Here is a 20,348-nt window from a genome sequence, read left to right as displayed (position 1 = left end):
AAGCAATAGTAACAGTACTCTAAGTGGTCAGGGTAACACCAAGAGTTAGTTTTTATTGATCCTGACGGGCGTCACTTGCGGTCCTACATGCTTTACACGGACTGAATTATCAAGTGCTGCTGTTAATAATTAAGATGATTAAGCAACTTAACAAAGACCAATCTAACCTTGTTCTGCAGGACTCGAGGCCCCCACCCTTGGGGCAGAGACCAGGACCCAGACCCTCTATCCAATCCCCTCCCCCTCGGCAGGCGGAGACGTGTTTGAAATAAAGTTTATTGAAGTTTCTGTCGGTATTTACATATGATACACGGCAAATATCAGAGCCAGGCCCCCCACCCCCCTCCCCACCCCCAAGCCCCCCCTCCCCCCAGCCTCGTTAAAAATCGCTGCGTAAAGACAGGTTAACTGCTGCGGTCCCCCCTCCCCCCTCCCACCTAAGATGCAAACTAAAAGCCCCCGTCCCTCCCCTGCCCCCCTCCCCCCACCCCGGGGGCCTTTCTGGTTCCGTGTACAACACTGTGCTACCTCGCCCCCGCTCCCCTAATAAGGGGGGAGGGCGAGTTTCTGGTGACCTTCCCCCCAAATCTGTCCAAGGGGGCGGATGGACCCTTGAAAGAGGCCAGAGTTGGGGGTCTGAGATGGGAAGGGGGACTTCGATGAGGGGGAGTGCCAGAAAATGGAAGACTTGGAGGTTTGGGGGGTTTCGACCCCCGCTACTGCCTCTCCCTCCCCCGACGGGGCCTCGAGGGGGAAGAGGCGGGCACAGGTGTGGAAATGGCACGGAGTAATTCCCTCCACCCTAGGGTCTCCATCCCTGTCATGTGGCGTGCGGGGCTAGATGCACCTAGGGGCGTTGGGTGAGCGGGGAGAAAGGAGGAAGACAGAGCTGGAGGATGAGGAAGAAGAGGAAGAAAAAGAAGCCAAGGGCAGCTGAGAAAACAAGGAGATCCTTCCGACGGCGCCCGCTAAAAGGCTGGTGACCTTCAGGAGGCCGAGAAGAGCCCAGCCGGTGAGGAAGAAAGGGGCCTCCCAGGGGAGCAGAGAACTGGGAGGGGGGGACACCAGGTAAAGCACGCCCCGGCCTCCCGCTCCCCACCCCACCGCGCAGCTGCGGGCGCAGCAGGAACACCGGCCGCTGCACCCCCGGGCCCGGAAGGTCCGGAGATGAGATCGTGCGGGGAAAGAGAGAAGTCGGGGCCGAGGGGAGAAGAGGATGGTTGGCATTCCAGGCGGCTGCCGAACCTACTCTCCAGCCCGGCGCCCCTGCGGCGAGGCAGCAGGCTGTGGGGCTCGGGGCGGGTGGGCGCCTGCCCCGCGGGCCCCCGGCGCGCACTGCGCGCAGCAGGGAAACCGCGGCCCGGAAACTGGAGGGGAGGGGCGGGGCCAGAGGTAAGGGGCGGGCCCCGGGGGGAAGGGGCGGGGCCGTCTGCGAGTGGATCGGACCGAGGAGGTCGAGAGGCCCCGAAGGGGGAGGAGCCCTTGGAAAGTAGGAGGGGCTAGGACGGCGGGGCGGGGCCACCAGGAAGAGGGCGGGGCTAAAGCGTACGCCGCATCCTCCCCGAGGGATCGAGAAGTCCCGAGGGAGGGAGCGGAGCTGTGGGGCCCGGAGACCGCGGAGGAGGAGGAGGAGGAGGAGGAGGAGGAGCAAGAGAAGGAGGAGGCGGGAGCGCCGAGGGGCGGGCCTCAGCAGGGCGAGGTGGAGATGTGCAGGTGGTCCGGGTACTTGATGGCGGGAGGGTAGTTCTGCGTCATCTGGATGGAGACGTCGCTGGAGATGTCGGAGGGGCTGCGGCCACGGCGCCACGCCTCAGGCTGCAGAAACTGGCCCGAGTAGTCGGAGCAGTCGCTGAGACGCGGGCGGTAGAAGGCCGGGTGCGGACGGTACATCTCCTCCTCCGCGTAGCGCTTGGTGAACAAGTACACGGACATCACGCCAGCCCCCTGTGGCAACGCATGGTCAGGGTCCCAGAGGCTGGCCCCGAGGTCCCAAGGGCCCCAAGGGTCCAGACCCCCCAGCCCCTCCTCGCTCAGACCCAGAAGTCCAGGCCCGCAGCCCCCTCCTCTTTCAGACCCAGGAGTCAGGGACCCCAGGCCCCTCCTCCCGCAGACCCAGGAGTCCAGACCCCCAGCCCCCTCCTCCCTCAGACCCAGAAGTCCAGGCCCGCAGCCCCCTCCTCTTTCAGACCCAGGAGTCAGGGACCCCAGCCCCCTCCTCCGTCAGACCCAGGAGTCCAGATCCCCAGAACCCTCCTCCCTCAGACCCAGGAGTCCAGGCCCGCAGCCCCTCCTCCCTCAGACCCAGGAGTCCAGGCCCCCAGCCCCTCCCCCCACCAGGACCCCAGAAGTTGGGAGCTGTTAGACCCCTCCTCCAGGTCCCAGGGGTTAGGCCCTCAGCCACCACCTCCCTTTTAAATCCAGAGTCTATACCCCCAGTTTCCTCTTCGTCCTGGACCCAGGATTGAGGTCCCCGCAGACCCCTCCCCATTTACGTCTGGGCCCCACAGACATCACCTCTTTGAGTAGGAAGGAGGAAGCAGCGAAGGCAAAAGACCACCCGTAGCGGTAGTGGAAATACTGCTCAGAGCTGCTGGGCCTGTTCATGACCTCGTCATTGATGCTGGAAATGTAGAGAACCAAGCCCACCACCAAGGAGAGGCCTGAGGAGCAGAGGGTGCCCTTGGTCCGTTAGCAGTGGACCCCTCTCCCATCTCACTGCCATCCCCTCCCCTTTCCTCCCTGCTCTGTCCTGAACTAAATTCCATTTTTTGAAGCCCCTTGTGTGCTAGGCCTTGGCTGGCTGCAGGGGTCCCAGAGATGAATGAACTTCCCCTTCCCCCTCCCCTAATCTCCCGTCCAGGAGTTCACAGTGCAATTGGGGAAGGCAAATATGGACATTGGTGGATAGTCACATACACGGTGACATGCGCAGCAAGGAGGTAGTAGCAAGAGTTCTGTGGGTCCAGAAGAGGCACCAACCCACCTAGGGGAGGGGCAGGGACTGGGGGAGGGGCAGGGGAAGTCAAGGAAAGCTTCCTGGAAGAAGGGCCTTTGTCCAAGTCCTAAAGGATGAGGTCCGGGGAGAAGAGTACACAGTTATACCACTCCAGGCAGAGGGAACAGCATGGCCAAAGGAGAGGGAGCACCGAACTGATCCATCCACATAGCCAAAACATGGGCCACAGCCACAAAATATGAGGCCAGAGAAAGGGGCAGAGACACGGCCATGATGGGCCTCAAATGCCAAGCTGAGGAGCTTGGCATCGATGCGAAGGGCATTAGGGAGCCAGGGAAGGTCTGGAGCAGAGGAAGGACAGGGTCAGATAGGAGTGTCAGAAGAACTCTTGCAGGACGGTTGGTTCTGGGAAGAGACTGGAGGGAGAGACTAGTTGCGACATTCCAGGGGGAAGAGGATGAGGCCGGAGTTGAGACTGTGTGAGTCATAGCAACAAATCGATAATAATACTAATAAAACAATAGCAACTGCTTATATAGGTCTTGCCCTGTGCCGGGCACCGTTCTCAGTGTTGTACATGTATTAACTTATTGAACCCTACCAACGGTCCTTCCACAGAAGTACTACCTTTATCAACACTGACAGTTGAGGGAATAGAAGCACATGGAGAAGGTGGGGAGGAGGTGTCTGGTTTGAGAAATCTCTAGAGTCAGATATCACGTCCTCAAGCTGGACGTCTTTTAAAGAGCAGCCATGCCAAGTGTGGCTTACGGAGGTTATAGGGTCCCCTGCCCTAAATCCATGCAAGTCATCCCTATCAGCATCTTCCCCCAGATAAACATTTGCGTGCCCATCACACCCAAAATAAATCTAAATTCCTTCCATTGCCTACAACAGGGTTTAGCCAACAGCGGCCCATGAGCTCCATCCAGCCCACCTCCTGTTTTTGTAGGGTCTACTAGCTAAGAATGGCTTTTACACGATCAAATTGTTGAAAAAAAAATCGAAAGAAGAATGATATTTTGTGGCATGTAGAAAAGTATATGAATTTCATTTGGCAGTTCCTCAAAGTGTTAAAGATAGAATCACCACATGACCCAGTGATTCCACTGCTAGGTATCTCTACCCAAGAGAATAGGAAACATATGTTCGCACAAAAACTTTGCATGAATGTTTGTAGCAGCATTCTTCATAATAGCCGAAAAGTGGAAACAACCCAAGTGTCTATCAACTAAATGGATAAACAAAATGTGGTATAGCCATATAAAGGAATATTATTCAGCCAAAAAAAGGAATGAAATACTGATTTACACTGCCACATGGATGAACTTGGAAAATAAGCAAAAGAAAGAAGGCAGATACATACTGTATGATTCCATTTATATGCCATGTCGAAAATAGGCAAATCCATAGAGAGAGAAAGTGGATTAGTGGTTGCCAAGGAGCGGGGTGGAGGGGAGATTCCCACTGGCTGTCGTTAAAGGGTATGAGGTTTCTTGCTGGGATGATGAAAATGTTGCGAAACCAGGTAATGGGGATGGTCGCACAACCTTGCAAATATACTCAAACCCCCGAATTATGTGAACTTTATGTTTTGTGAATTGTAACATCTCAGTTTAAAAAGTATACGGATTCCTCATGTCAGGGTCTATAAATACAATGTTGCTGGCACCCAGCCACAACCCTTCGCTTCCGCGTAGCCTCCGCCTGCAGTCGCAAGGTAAAACAATCGTGGCAGAAACTGTACAGCCAGGAAAGCCGAAAATGTTCATTAACAGGCCTTTTACAGAAAAACTTTCCTGACCCTGGACTGCAATGCCTATGCAGCCTGCGCCCCACTGGCCTCATCCCTGGACAGTTTCTCCTTGTTCCCTCTACTTGAATCACACGACTTCCTCACGCTTCCTTGAACACATCAAGCTGATTTCTGCCTCAGGGCCTTTGCTCTTGCTGTTCCCCCCAACTGTATTGCTCTTCCTCCAGATTTGTCCACGTCTCTCTTTCACTTCATTTACATCTCCCCTCCCTTGTCACTTCTTTAGAAAGGCCTTCTTTGAGCTCCTTGTTTAAAAAGAAAAACGTGGGGGCACCCGGGTGGCTCAGTCGGTTAAATGGCTGACTCTTGATTTTGGCTCAGGTCATGATCTCAGGGTCCTGGGATCGAGCCCCATGTAGGGCTCCACGCTCAGCAGGGAGTCTGCTTGAGGATTCTCTCTCTCTCCCTCCACTTACTCCCTCCACAAACCCCCCCCAAATAAATAAATACATCTTTTAAAAAAATGCTCCTTTACTTAGAATAAGAAAAATGTTGATGGAAACTGTGAAGAGATGTCCTTTCTCATCCATCAGGTCATCAAAAGTTAAAAAGCTTCACAACATACTCTTCTGGTGAGGCCGGGGAAACAGAAGCTCTTACGTGTTGCTGGTGGGAATGCAAAATGGCCCAGCCCGAGTGAAGGGGAATCTGGCCATATCTAGCAAAACCACACATGTATCTGTCCTTTAACTCCACAATCTCACTCGTAAGAACTTACCCTGCAGCTATCTGTCCAACCACACAAAAGCACACAGAGGCATGCTAATTCACCTCATTACCCATAACTGCAAAATCCTAGAAACGACCTACATGCACTTACACAGAGGATTAGTGGGATAAACTGTCAAACATCACAGAGTAGAGTACTGTGCCATTGTGAAGTGAGAACGAGGAAGTTCTCTGTGAACTGGAGCGGAGTTCAATGATAGTTCCAGATGCTATCACTCAGTTAAAAAAAAAAAAAGTAATGCACAAAACAGTATACAGGATGCTAGCTTTTAAGCAAAACTAAATAAATAAATAAAATACATATATGCATCTGCTGATTTTTGCAAAAAGAGACACAGTAAGGAAAACCAACAAATGAGGTTGATCACCTACAGGAGGTAAGTGAGAACAGGAAGGAAGTGGTCCTCCTCTGAGTACGTATTTTTGCGTGATTTGGACCCTTGGAAGAATGTTAATATTTTATATATTTGAAAGCTAAAATCAACAAGGATGGGGGAAAAAACCTAAAGTTGAATACAAACAAAAATAAATGAAGCTAACTTTATATCAAATGAACGATACAACCACGGGAGGGGGTAAAAGTAGTATTCTAAGTAACTTTCAAATACAGTACTTTGATTATATATTTCACTCTAAAGACAAAAGATCTGCAAAGAAATCTTGAACCTTAGTACCTTTCTGGGGAAATGGTTTAGAGGTAGCAGGTCTTAAGCAGTGTAGGGCTGAGCAAATCTGCAAATATACTGATATTTAGGGAGCTGGATTCTGGTGCTGAAAAAAGGAAGACACAGATCAGAATGGGGTAAGATGAAGAAGACCCCAGATGATAGTAAAAACCTCCTGTTTTACAAGCACATAATTCCCCAATTTGTGTCCTGAAACATCCTAGAGACAGTGTAGCAATGAGCCCACCTAGCACCGAACTTTTGGTCTCTAATATCATCCCCCACTAAATAAGAAGCTAGGGCTTCCAGAAGAAATAGCTCATTTGAAGCCTGGGGGAGAGGCAGTAAAAGTGCGCTTGTGCCAAAGGAAGGAAAAACTCAAAAAATGAGAGGGACACGTCAGAAGAGGATGCAGGGACTAGTTTGAAGGGGGTCCCTGATAGTCCAACTAGGGACAATTTGAACATCAAAATGAATAATAGAGGTAATGGCATATACTGGGGCACCTGGGTGGCTCAGTCAGGTAGGTGGCTGACTCTTGATTTCAGCTCAGGTCATCATCTCAGGGTCATGGGATTGAACCCCCCGGGGTGGGCTCCCTGCTCAGTGGGGAGTCTGCTTCTCTCCCTCTCCCTCTGCCCGTCCCACCCAGTGGGGATTCTCACATGTGCACCACACTCTCTCTAAAATAAATCAATAGGGCACCTGGGTGGTTGTTAAATGTCTGCCTTCAGCTCAGGTCATGTTCCCAGGGTCCTGGGATCGAGTCCTGCATCAGGCTCCTTGCTCAGCAGGGAGCTGCTTCCCTCTCTCCCTCTGCCACTTCCCACCCCCGCCACCGACAAATAAATAAATAAAATCTTAAAAAAAAAAAAAAGAAATGGCATGTAACATGCTGAATTTTAAAAAATGTGAACCCATACTGATATATTTTTTAAAAAATAAACAAATAATAAAAGAATAGAAAAAATTCTTCTTTTCGGTGGTATACCTGTAGATGGAACAGCAGATTTAGAAAACCCCATTTTGCAACCCTACGAGTAATATTAGGATGTCGGCCAGCATCATCAGTGGCCATTAAATCACTGCACGACAGAATCTCCCCCTGGAATATCTATTAATTCATAAAGAGGATTTTTAAAAACTTCCTTTATCATAAAGGAACCCAACACACCATCTCAAGCAAGTGACTAAAACTAACATCACCAATAACAGGGCAGACGGACACCATTACCTCCTGATGCGAGCCTGCCACTACTCCATTTACGTAGGGTTCCTGCTGAAAATGTGTAACCTGAATCCATTCCTAAGAAAACCATGGGCATTCTACTAGATGCCTGGCTGCTCTCTTCAAAAAAAAAGTCAACATGAAAGGTATTTCTTTTTTAAAAAGGCACAGGTACTATATAAAAGATAAAAGGCAACAAAGGAGACAGGACAAAGACATACGAAGTGTGATCCTAGATTGGATACTGAATGGGGGGAAAATGACGATAAAAGACAGTTCTGGGACAATCGGTGAAATTTGAATATGGACTGTGCTTTAGCTATAATACTGTATAAATGTTAAACTTCCTGAATTTGATTATTGTACTGTGTTTAGAAAAGGGAATGCACTTGTTTTTAGGTGATACTTGCTGAAATATTTAGGGGTGAGGTGTTTGCAACTTATGTTCAAGTGGTTCATATATTTATATTTATAAACATCTAGATACAATACACACGCACACACACAGAGAAAGCGAATGTGGCAAAATGTTAAAATTTGGTCCAGATGAAGGGTATGTGAGAGTTCACTGTGTTATTTTTGCAACTTTTCTGTAGGTTTAAATTTTTTCCCCCAAATTTCAAAAAAATAGGGGAGGGTTTTACCTCCCCAAGTTACCAAAGTATTACCCTGCAAATTACTTATTAATTGGAAAGAGGAAAATGTACAATTTCAATGAACAGCCCTGATGATCACCGCCTTTATCAAGGGTTCAAAGTTTGTTCCCCTCCCGGTGCGAACAACCAACAACCGGACAGTATTTGCCACTGAAGGGCTGGGATATAAAGAACAGGCACCAGCTCTGCATCTGCTTGCCAAACCTGTTTAACCCGAATCTAATAAAACCTCTAGTCTAGACAGAACTTCCGGGTTACAGAGAACATGAGGAAATAGGAGCAAATCATCAAATGATGGCATGGGAAAACAGTCAAACTAACCTAGGATGTGGGGCATTCTACACGATACCCTGGCCTCCAGTCTTCAAAAGGACAGTGATATGGGCCAAGCTGGTAATACCCGAACCAGTGATCATCCTTAACATCTCAAGAAGAGAGCCAACGGGGAGATCTTATGTCTCTGGATGCAGTGCGGTAGGATGTACACAGCACCCCCTATCTATGAAATATTTTTTGCCAAAAAAAAAAAAAACCCACAAAAAACACAAAACCAAAACAACAACAACAACAAAAAAAACCCCACAAGTCTGGATCAGATAAACAACAGTTTTATAGGAAAACACAGGGATGAATGAGCACATTAAACCACAACGGGAGAGAGAACACAGTGAGAAAACTCAGGGGTGTAGGCATTCTACGAGACAAATGACCAGATTTCTTCAACAAATAAATGGTAAGGAAGAAATAGGAGAGAGACTATTATAGATTAAAAGAGGCTTCCGAGATCTATCAGCTAAATGCACAAGTGGAATTTGAATCTTGATTTGCAACAAACTAACTGTAAAAAAGCATTTATTTATGAGACAAGCGGGGAAGTTGAACACTAACTAGATATTAAATGATATTAATGATATGTTTGGGCGCCATGGCTATGTTAAATAACAAAGTACTTATTTCTCAGGGATATACTGAAATATTTGTGCATAAAATGATTTAATGGCTGAGTCTGCCTTAAAATAATGTACTGAAGTGCAGAAGGGAGATACGGCAGTGCGACTAAAAAAAGATTCGCCATATGTTGATAACTACTGAAACTGAGGGAAGGATACATGGGATTTCATTTATTTATACTATTCCTTCTATATTTTTGTAATGAAATTCATTTTAGAAGTCAGTGTTGTAAAAAAAAAATAGTGGGGGAACTAGTCTGGAGTAAAAGAGACATGAACTAAATGCTGTGTGTGAACCAAGACTGAATCCCAGTTTTTTTTGGGGGGGAGCTATAAAAGGCATTCTTGAAACAATGGGACAGTCTACAAATGGAATAAATTATGCTATGGAATTACTGTAAAATTTCTTGGTAGGAGACGAATGTCTTTCCTCTTCAGAGATGCATACTACAGTGTTTGCAGATGAAATATCATGATGCCTGTGACTTATTTTGAAATGGTAAAGACCCAAAAAAGTATGTGTGGAGAGAGAGAGAAAGAGAGAGGGAGAGAGAATATGGCAAAAACATCAGCAAAATGCAGGATTTAGGTGGAGGAAGGTATTCCAGTGCTCGTTAGACTGTTCTATCAATTTTAAAGTTTTCATGAAAAAACTGGAGTGATTGAGATAAAATAATGCCCCCCATCACTCTCCCCACCAGGATACTTGGAACTAACTTACCTTGTTCCCTCTTGCACCCCTACCACCTAGCACAAGATCCAGCACATAATAAACACCAGTTGAATGGGTAAGTGTACTTGGCAAGCAACTGGAGCTTCTAGAAAAGCTCGTTAGTTGCTTCCCCTTTTTGAACCCACAATAAATCCCACCATTCCTCCATTTCCTCTAAGAATCAACCTTCCCTTTCTCTGAACTTCCATAGCACTTTCAATTTCTAGTATTCCATAATTTTGATATTCAAGAAGAGAGGGCCCACAAAGTGTCACATGGTGGAAAAGCATCTCAGATAGGTCTAGAAAGATGAGCAAGTTTAAAGAAAAGAGATAGCAGAGGAATCCCACAATCCACACTCACTCAGGTACCCTAGTCCAATGCAGGGGAATCCTCTTGATTTTACTCTCTCTCTTTCATCCAGCAAAGATGCTCAGTCATCAGGTCAAGTCCATTTTACTTCCTGCATCTCTCATAAATCAAAACCCCTTCTTGCAACCACAAGTCCTCTGACCTAGTTAAGGCTTATTGTCTATGCTTTTACCGTTACCCCTAAATCCTTGTCCCCCTGCTCTAGATCCTGGTTCCTTCTAAAACCCATATAAAGTCTATCCTTCTCTCAGCAAAATTCTTCCTTTGGGGGTGCCTGGGTGACTCAGTCAGTTCAGCGTCTGCCTTCGGCTCAGGTCATGATCCCAGGGTTCTGGGATCGAGCCCTATATCGGGTTCCCTGCTCGGTGGGGAGTCTGCTTCTCCCTCTCCCACTCTCCCTCTTGCTGTCTCTCTCTCTGTCAAATAAATAAATAAAATCTTAAAAAAAAAAAAAAGATTTCTTTCTTGGCTCCCTACTGTCCAGAGGAGAAGGTTTTCATTCTTCAGTCTGACATTCCAGACTCTGTGATCTGATTCCTGCTAACCACCCAAACACACCTTAAGTTCCATGTTTCACATTATAGTTCTAAGTAACAAACATTCTCTGTAAGGCGAGTCAGGAGCAAGTGTTGATAAGGAAATAAATATTTCCAAAGAGAAAGAATCTTTTGCTGTTCTTTTTTGCTTTGTGTGTGTGTGTGTGTGTGTTCAGTAATTGAAAATCACGTGAAAACAATTGCAAAAGTTAAGTTATTCTTGCCATTCTTTCTACTGCCTGGACATTTTATAATGACTCTGGTTCTCCAAAAATAATCTTCTTTCGCCCTTTTTCTCCCTCCTTTCCCCTTCCTTTCTCTGTAATCCAACTCCCACTCCCTCTTCCCCCTCACCCCACCTCTGTTTCAGGATTGTGCAGTAGGCAAGAATCACCTACATCCTAGGCTGAGTAGAAACCCAGCCTTAGAACAATAGGGTTTCAGGACCATGGAGAGCTGCACACCAGTCTACCGGTCTTCATGCTTTCTAGGGCATTAACACATGCTGTGACTTCCACCTCCATACAAGGCACTATTCTTTCTTCACTTGAAAAATTCTCCCTCACCCTTTCAGCTTCATCTACTCAGATGTCACCTCCTCTTGGAAGCCCTCCCATGTCATTCCCCCCCTCCCCACCACCCTACTGTGCCAAGTTAATGCATCCTCCCCTTTCCCAGAATGCCCTAAATTGTCCTTATCATTTCTCTCTTATACAAATACTTCAATGTGTACTTTGTACCAGCAACTCATCTAGGCTCTGTGGACACAAATGGGAGCATGCCTGTAAAGGTCCATGTATTTAGGAGTTTACATTCTAGTAGGAGACGGAAAACGTGTAAGATGACAATAGCTATGAATCAAATATAAAGCATGCAAAGTGATGGTATAGCGGGGGCATGGCAACATTACATACTGTTGTCAGAGAAAGAAAGTCTGAAGAGAGAAAGTTCGAGCTCTTTGAGTATCAGGAGGAAGAGACTTCCAAGCACGGAGGATTAATGAATGTAAAGTCCTCATGTGGGGCTGAGATGAGCATTTTTAAGGAATAGGAGAGGCCAGTGTGGCTGAGGTTGTAAGCAATGGAGAGAGTGTTAGTGGGTTAGGAAATGAGGTCAGAGATCTGAGCATTAGCTAAATCCTGGAAAACCTTGTAAGCTAGCATGGAGAGCTTGGATGTACTCTATGTGCAATGGGAATCCATTGAGCATGGAAGGGATTGAAGCAGGTGTGTAGTTTTGATTGATGGGTAATTGGGGCTGTTTTGTATTTGACTGAATGTGAGCTCTCACCTAGGATTCAGCCACATCTTCAGTGCTCAGTGCTGGGCTTGGCAATATAGGGTGTCTGTGTAAATGCTTGATGAGCAAATGAAGGAGCAGATGCATAGAACATGTTGAGGGTCAGGGGTTAGTATGGGCTTTGCATGGGAAGCATGCTTCTTATGACCTAGAAAAAGAAAGTCAATGTCATTCCAGCTTCCTCCCTGCTTCTCTCACCAACCATATCCAGCCAGTCATCTGGTTCCATTGATTCTTCTGTCGATATCCTTCTCTGTCAAAGCCATGCACTTGCCTTTATCTTTCCAACCCCAGCCCCAGCTCAAGCCCCAGCTGCTCTTGCCCAGAGCACTGCATAAGCTTCCTCCTTGGTTTGCCCATTTCCTGTTTCTTTCCTGCTAGTCCATCCCTGAAGGATGCTTAACACCCAGGTGACCCTTTCCCTCCTCTACCCCAACCCTCCCACTGCTTTCTCCAGAACTGAATGCCAAAGCCACTATTCACCAGCCCTCAGGCAACTCCTGTCTCTCTCTCTAAGTCTTGGGAACATGAACTAGTTGGACTAGATTGTCCTGTTCCCAGATCTAAGATACTGGTACTGTCATCTTTCCCTCTCCTTTTAAATCTCCTTCATTTTTATGATTTTTTTTAAGTAGGTCCCATACCCAGCATGGAGCCCAATGCGGGGCTTGAACTCACGACCCTGAGATCAAGACCTGAGCTGAGATCAAGAGTTGGATGCTCAACTGACTGAGCTACCCAGTGCAGTGCCCCCATCTTTATGATTTTTAAAAACTTTTTATTTTTTATTTATCCTACTTTTTTAAGCAATCTCTACGCCCAATGTGGGGCTCAAACTCATGACCCCGAGATCAAGAGTTGCATGCTCTACTGATTGAGCCAACCAGGAGCCCCATTTTTTGGTGATTTTTAATTGTCGTGGGGCAATATAATGTCACGGCGAAGGCCTGGTGGGCCTCCTGCTTCCACTATGGAGCAACTTAACCTCTAGGTGCTTCCATTTCCTCAGCTAGAGAATGACAATAACAATGATATCTGCCTTAGTAGGTCAAGAAAAAGAAATACCTTAATTTACGTAAAGCGCTTAGAACTTCCCCCAACCATGTCTCTTGATTATTTGGTTGCTGCTATCACCACCATTATGGATGTACATATGTACGTGTTTACCAGGCACTGGGTTGGCCCTTCACATCTATGATGGAGATCAGGGGTCAGCAACCTACCAAGTGTCCCAGCACCTGGTTTTGCATGGTTTTCGAGCTAAGCATGGTTTTTACATCTGTAAAAGGTGTAGGGGGTTGGGGTGGGGGACAAAATGAAAGAAGAATATTTCATGGCTCATGAAAATTACATGGAATTCAAATTTCAGGGCCCATAGGTAGGATCACTGGCACACAGCCATGCCCATCGCCTCACCTCTGCTTCCTTTGGTATTACAATCCTATGGCTCACAAAGCCTGAAACATTTACTATTCGGCCCTACACAGGTTTGCCAACACTTGACCAGGATTTGTCCTCTCGACAACTCCTTTCCCCCTTCCTTTCTCTGTCATCCAACTCCCACTCCCTCTCCGCCTTCACCCCACCTCTGTTTCAGGATTGTGCAGTAGGCAAGAATCCCCTACATTCCAGGCTGAATAGAAACAACCTGGCCTTAGAACAATAGGGTTTCAGGACCATGGAGAGCCCATGCAGTTCAGGCGAAGAATTCGCACCCAGTCTTTCTAGGTTCACAGCAGCATGAACTGTCAGTCACCTCACCCCACAACCTTGAAAGCACATGACAGACTCCTTGAAGTGGGGCACACAGGCCATAGTCTATGACATGAACTCGAGGAAGGGCTTCAGGAAGCGGGGTTCAGTCCCCCCAAATTTCTCTGTTACATAGGAGGCCCGACCTCCAGCCCTGACAGCACCATTGATCCTCAGCCTGACCCTGGGAAGTCAGGTCCTGGGACATCGCAGGAGCGTGAGTGTGGGTTTGGGGATGAGAACACCCTCTGGGCCAACCGCCCTCTACCACTGAGCTATGTTGCCCCTTCTGTGAACAGCAAAAATGGGATCTTCCTTCTAGTGTTTTGGGTGGATTGAATTAGAGTCTCCATGCTTCCTACCCTTGTCCCACTTCCTCTCTCTCTAGGCCACTATTTTTCCATATGAAAAATGATAAGACCGGGGTGCCTGGGTGGCTCAGTTGGTTAAGTGGCTGCCTTCAGCTCAGGTCATGATCCCAGAGTCCTGTGATCGAGCCCCATGTCGGGCTCCCTGCTCAGCGAGAAGCCTGCTTCTCCCTCTCCCTCTGTCTCCTGGCTTGTGCTCTCACTCTCTCTCTCTGTCAAATAAATAAATAAAATTAAAAAAAGAAAAGAAAAATGGTAAGACCTTTCTGCTCTGACACTCCGGGATGGTGATATTGTATGGGTCTTATTTCAGCTCTGTGTCCAGCTCCACACGCCACGATTCAAGTTAACAGGGAGGCTGCACCCTGGTTTCTCTGGAGAAGGTCTCATCAGGTTAGGTTGGAGGCACGGGGGACGTTTAGCTGGGTGAGGAGCAGGGACGAGACTGGGGATAGTCAAAGATCCATCTTCAACTCTTTGCGGAGCCAACTCTAAAGAGGGATCTGGGTGCAGGCCCCAGGGGACAGAATGGAAATGAGCCATAAACGGGGTTTGTTCATAAAGTATCAACTGAATGAAAAGGACCCGAACGGAGTTCTTTCTTCGCCTGAACCGCATGGGCTCTCCATGGTCCTGAAACCCTATTGTTCTAAAGCCAGGTTGTTTCTATTCAGCCTGGAATGTAGGGGATTCTTGCCTACTGCACATTTACTGAAATGATGCTGAATTAATTCGAATGGAGTCAGAATGGACTGGGGTGAGCTGGACCAGATGGATGAGTTAAATGTGTTAGGGCCGGGTTGGCCTGGCCTGACCTGAGCCGAGAGGGACTGAATTGGACCAGACGGTGCTGACATTGGAAGGGGGTGACACCTGAGAAAGAACTCTGCTCTGGAGCTCAAGACACTTGGTCCCCCGGCTCCAGTTCAGGCTGGTGTCTTGGGCAACTCCCTGCACAACTGTGGGCCTCGGTGCCCCCATTTTATCAAGTGAGTGCTAATAATAACTCTGCGGCAGAGATGTTATGGGAAGGGTGTGAGATCGCTCATGCACAAGAGCCTCGTATCTCAAAAGAAAAAAATAAAAAACAAAGACAAATACTGCAATGTAGCTAGTGACATGCAAGGTGACATATTCAGGGTGAAGTGTATGGACACCTACAACTCCCACTGAACTGTGTAAGGAGATAATAATAAGGTGGACTGATGGATGGGCAGGAATACAGACAGATACAGGACAAAGCCAGGCTAGTAATGGGGTAATGGTTGACTCTCAGTGGTGGGCACATGGATGCTCACTCCAAAATTCTTTCCACTTTTCTGTTTGAAAATTTTTCAAATAAAATGTTGCACAGGAAATAAAAAGCCCTGAAATATGTGAACTGCTAAAATATCAGGGGCGGTGAAAAAACTCAGCCTCTGGAGGTGAACGGCAAGTGTCTGAGTCCCAGCTCTGTGTCTCCCTGGTTGTGCAGACCTGAGCAATGACTTCAGCTCCCTGAGCATCTGTTTCTGTATCCCTACAATGGGACTATTAATAGCATTTCCCTCACAGGGTTGTGGGAAGTATCAGAACAGAGCCCAGCACCTAATCAGCACCTAATAAACACTCGCTATGATTGGGTCCTCCCGACAAGCTGTGAAATGGGTGCTTGCTATCTCCATTTCACAGAGAAGGAAAGTGGGGCTCAGAGAGGTTGGGCAACCCCTCCAGGATCACACAGCAAGGAAGCGGCTTTCTTAGTGGAGGAGGGACCGCAGATTCCTGGAACCGAAAATAGTCCCCAGGCCCTAAGTCTTTTCGTTGGGCTCACCCGATAGGATGAAGAAGATGCCAGAAACGAAGGCCAGAATGGTCCTCTGTGGGCGGATGTGGCCTATGTTACTGATGACGAAGGCCGTGAACACAAGGAAGAGACTGACCATGGGGAACGGGGTGGCCGTGCGCACCGTCTCTGAGGGAAAGGTAAAGGGAGAGACAAGGGGTGAGGGGGACTCTGCGAGGGATGACATCTCCCCATTCCCCTGGCCTCTCCTCCTGCACCGGCCCCGCCCCTTTATGTAGCTCCTCCCCTTCCTGATACTTCCATTGCTGACCCCACCCCTTCACCCAGGCCACACACCTTGAGTTTGACCCCACCCTGTTCCCGTGGACTCCACCCACTGCCCAGGCCCCGCCCCATCAACCTGGCTCCTCCTCTTCACCCAACCAATGCCTTGTTTCAAGCCCCCACTCCTTCTCCTCCACCCCACCCCTTTCCTGGTGCTGCCCTTTCTCCCAGGACTCGCCCCCGCTTTGTCTAGGCCCCCTGCTTCCCCCTCACTCAGAATATTCTCCGTGTTCTCCGTCACCAAGTTGATCTCCGGTTCAAGGAAATACTCCGAGGCCACGCAGCGACCCTTCTCCCTGCCTGGGGGTAAGATACGAAGGCAAAGCTGGATGAGGGGCTCCTGAGCTCTGGAGAGGCAGTGAGGGGCAGGTGGCACAGTGGGGAGACCCCGGGATGGGTATGTGAGGCTGAATCCAGGGGTTACTGTCTATATTATTCTTAGCGGGTCAAGAAGGGGATGCACAGGAGGTCTGGGAGTTCCTCTTCCAAGCTTCCCTGGAGACCCATGGATGGACGACAGGGCTGGAACCCTGGGTCCCAAAGGGGTGGGGTGGGGGCCGTGGGCGAGGACTTCTTAATCCCTAAAGAGGATTGTGGGGGGGATTCCAAGGAGGAAGATCTCTGTGGTCTCTTGGGGGGGGGGATTTTTTATTCTGCCCATTCAACACTGGAACTGTGCAGGAGACAAGCTCCGATGCTAGACTCTTGCTTCTAAGAGTGGACTCTCCAGGGATTAGGGACTTGGCATGGGGGGCTCTTAGATCCAGGAAATACAGGGCTAGAAATCGGGTCTCCAGGTAGAAATTTGTCTCTCCAGGAAAGAAACAGGATCCGTTTCTGGATTTCTGGAACCCCAGGGATGGAACTGTGGATAAGGACCCTCGGGTCCCAGGCAAGGCAGAGACAGTTGAATGGAGGGCACGTGGGGTCTGTACCTGCGAAGAAGCAGACTCGCCAGAGGCCGGCGTGCAGTGCCATCTTGACCTCCGTGGTCTGGTTCTGCGGCAGGACCGTTCCCTCCTCCATGTACAGCCAGTAATCAGTGCTGACCGCGATGCCCACGAGCAGCAGGCCACACGCCCCAAACACGCTGCTCAGCAGGGTCAGGGCGCGGCTGCTGCAGTGACTCATCCTCAGCGGCGGGGGGCGCCCTGCGGGGCCTGAGACACGCGAAGTTGCTGCCTTGGAGAGCCCTGAGGGGACTAGCTAGAGTCCCCAACCCCAGGCAGCCACCTGGGACACCGATCCCAAGCCAGAGACACCATTTCTTAGACTGAAACTTCTCAAATCTGACCTCTGTGCCCTAACCCATGACCCCATTTCTGCATTTGAACCAGTGACATCAACTGTTGACCCTCAACCCCAGGACTGGACTTCCCAAACCTGACACTTGTGTTCTGGCTCTGGATCCTGATGAGAGACCCACCACACCAGATCCCTGACCCCAGGATAAGATTTCAGCTCTTATCCCCAGATCCAGAGATTGAGCCTTAGCTCTAACCGTGTGCCTGGACCTGGGTCCCAAATATCATAACGCTGACTAGAAACTCAACATCTATATTCTCAATGCCAGAACCAGGCCCTCCAACCCTAACCTTATGCCCTAACCAGAGACCTTAATCCTAGACACCAGCCCTCACCAGAATCCTTAACCTTGAGCCTGGACTCAGAAACTATTACATGGATCAGACATTTCAACACTAGAACCAGGGGTGTCTGGGTGGCTCAGTCGTTTAAGCGTCTGCCTTCGGCTCAGGTCATGATCCCAGTGTCCTGGGAACAAGCCCCGCATCTGGCTCCCTGCTCAGCGGGAAGCCTGCTTCTCTCTCTCCCTCTCCCCCTGCTTGTGTTCCCTCTCTCGCTGTGTCTCTCTGTCAAAAAATAAAAATAAAATCTTTAAAAAACCAAAACAAAACACTAGAACCAGGCATATTCCCCCAATCCTGACTCCTGGTACCCTGACCCCTTTCTTTTGGACCCTGCTAAATAATTACCAGAAATCCCCCAAGTAGGTCACTAACCAGAACCCTAACTAAGGGTCCTACTAACCAAGGACCCACTAATCAAGACCCGAGCAGAGGTCTAAACCTAAGTTTAAATCCTTGGACTCTTATCTTGACCTTTAATACCCAATTCTAACACCAGGACCATGACCCATGACCTTCTAACTTTGATCCTGTGCCATGACCTCAATTTGGTTCCCCAATCTGAGATCGCGGCTCACGACTCAGATCTCAGGTTCCAGAACCCTAATTCCCCCCATCCCAGATCCGGGCAGGCCCCTGAACCTAGGATGCTGGGACTCCATCTCAGACTGCTGGATCCAGAACACTGGGATCCCGAGACCTGGAGCCTGGATTTTGGCTAGAGACTCCAGAATGTCAAAACCATGATCTGGGACCCCCCTTCCCCTGCAACTCAGCACCCGAACCAGAGTATCCTAGACCATCCTTGAACCTAGGGATCAGTGCTCTGAACACTAAAATTCCAAATCAGGAAGCCCAGGATCCCCATCCCCCTCATGGGCCATCACAAGATCCCCAAATTCCTTACCAGAGATTCTGGACTTCAACTTCCACGCTAGGACTCCCAATTACAGACCCTCTTCAACATCTAGTCTGGAACTCTGACCCCTCTAACACCAGGCCCTCAAAACAAGAGATCACCAGTTCATAGCTGTGCCCTTCCAGATTCCAGTCAGAGATCTAGAGATTCTAACTAGGGAGTTCCTAATCTCTTATCTACCACCCTGCCCCCCCCCCGCCCTTAACTTTTCCCTAAACTACACAATCCCATGATCTGGGGGACTCAACTTGGGATCCCCATCCTTCCTCAGCCAAAGACATCTATAGCCCTGAATATCAGCGAAATACCAGCGATCCCCATCATCTTTTTTATCTATGAAGGTTAAGACTCCTAAACACTCCCCAACAATGCAGCCAAGACTTAAGACCCGTTTTTCTCTAATAGGAATTCTTGGAGCCTTGAAACTCTGCCCCATGCCAGTGACGATCTTGGAGTCAGACAACTTTCATCAGCCCCCCCCCCCACACACACACACATCTCAGCATGCAGAGCCCCCATCCCACCAGGCCCCACCCCCAGCCTCCTGGAAGAGTCAGGGATCCGAGTCTGGCAGAGCTCTGACCAGCTTTTCCTCCCATCCCCCGTCCCAAGCCTTGACCGCCAGCAGCCGGCTCCTGTTCCAGCCCGCTCAGCTCAGAAACAAGCATCAAAAACCCAGTCACTCTGATTGCCTGAGTCCAGGTAGCTGACCTCAGCTCCCCCCACACCCCCACCAAGGCTCCTAGGACTCCTAGGACAGCTGGGACCTTGCCCGTTGACACCTTTCTCACTTCCCCTTTGAAACCCCCTCCTTTGCTCCGATTCCGCCTCACTCCAAATGGCCCGCCCAGATCTCCTCATTTTCCTCCAACCCTTCCTCCTTTGGGACCCTCCCCCAGGCCTGGAGCCACCTTCTTTTCCTTCTTTATCTATCGCAGTCTCTCCTGGATTCAGGCATTCGGATCCCAGGGGTCCCGTTCTCCAAGCCCCAAGTCCAAACTCCGTCTCCCTCCAGTCTCTTCAGGAACGTATTCCCCGTTTCTAGGGACCCCTTCTCAGACACATCCTGCTCTTACCGGGCCCGGGCCCTCCCCCCTTCCTCCAGGACCGCCTCCCTCAAGGACCTGGCCTGCACCCTCCTCAGGGCTCACGGTCTCTAAGACTCGGACATTAAGAGTATAGTTGCCCCACTCCAGGACCCTAGGACCCCGTCCTACCGGATTCCCTAGGCCCAATGTCCCCCCACCCCTCATTGCCTCCCGAACTCGGGCGTCCTGACCGCCAGAATCCCACATGCCGGGGCCACTCAGGTCCCTCTCAGCCCCAACCCCCGGCTCCCAGCCACCTCAAGGGGAGCCCCCACTCCTTCCAGGACCCTCCCCTCGCGCTCACCTCGCTCAGGGCTGGGCGCACGCTCCGGGCCGCGGGCCCCGCAGCCGCATGACCGGCCCCGCGGCTTCCCCCGGCCGCCGCCGCCGCCACCGGGGTCGCCGGTGCCCGCGCCCCCCGCCCCCGCCCCGGAGCCCGGCGTCCCGGCCCCCTCCCGGCCTCCCACCCCCCACCCCCCGCGCCCGCGGCCTCACTCGGCGGACGGCGCCGGGAGCTGGGACCGGCGGCCGCTCATTGGCTACTGC

The 20,348-nt window shown here is 49.8% G+C and overlaps 1 protein-coding gene across 1 annotated transcript; it reads right to left on the bottom strand.

The window, feature by feature from the left end:
* Positions 1 to 1,365: 1,365 nt before the first annotated feature.
* CACNG7 (calcium voltage-gated channel auxiliary subunit gamma 7) lies at positions 1,366 to 20,180 on the bottom strand. Its single transcript, XM_081807292.1, has 6 exons — positions 20,107 to 20,180; positions 17,085 to 17,309; positions 16,363 to 16,449; positions 15,853 to 15,993; positions 2,515 to 2,660; positions 1,366 to 1,944 (listed from the first exon to the last, which is right to left on the bottom strand). The coding sequence occupies exons 2-6, from the start codon at positions 17,278 to 17,280 to the stop codon at positions 1,687 to 1,689; spliced, it is 828 nt and encodes a 275-aa protein (XP_081663418.1). The 5' UTR covers positions 17,281 to 17,309; positions 20,107 to 20,180; the 3' UTR covers positions 1,366 to 1,686.
* Positions 20,181 to 20,348: the final 168 nt, after the last annotated feature.

This window comes from Leptonychotes weddellii, chromosome 16 (genome assembly GCF_054177405.1).
Source record: "Leptonychotes weddellii isolate Sample4059 chromosome 16, ASM5417740v2, whole genome shotgun sequence".
In the NCBI taxonomy this organism is placed as follows: Eukaryota; Metazoa; Chordata; class Mammalia; order Carnivora; family Phocidae; genus Leptonychotes; species Leptonychotes weddellii.
Note: the sequence above shows the minus strand (reverse complement) of the source record. Positions and strands in the feature narration are given on the sequence as shown.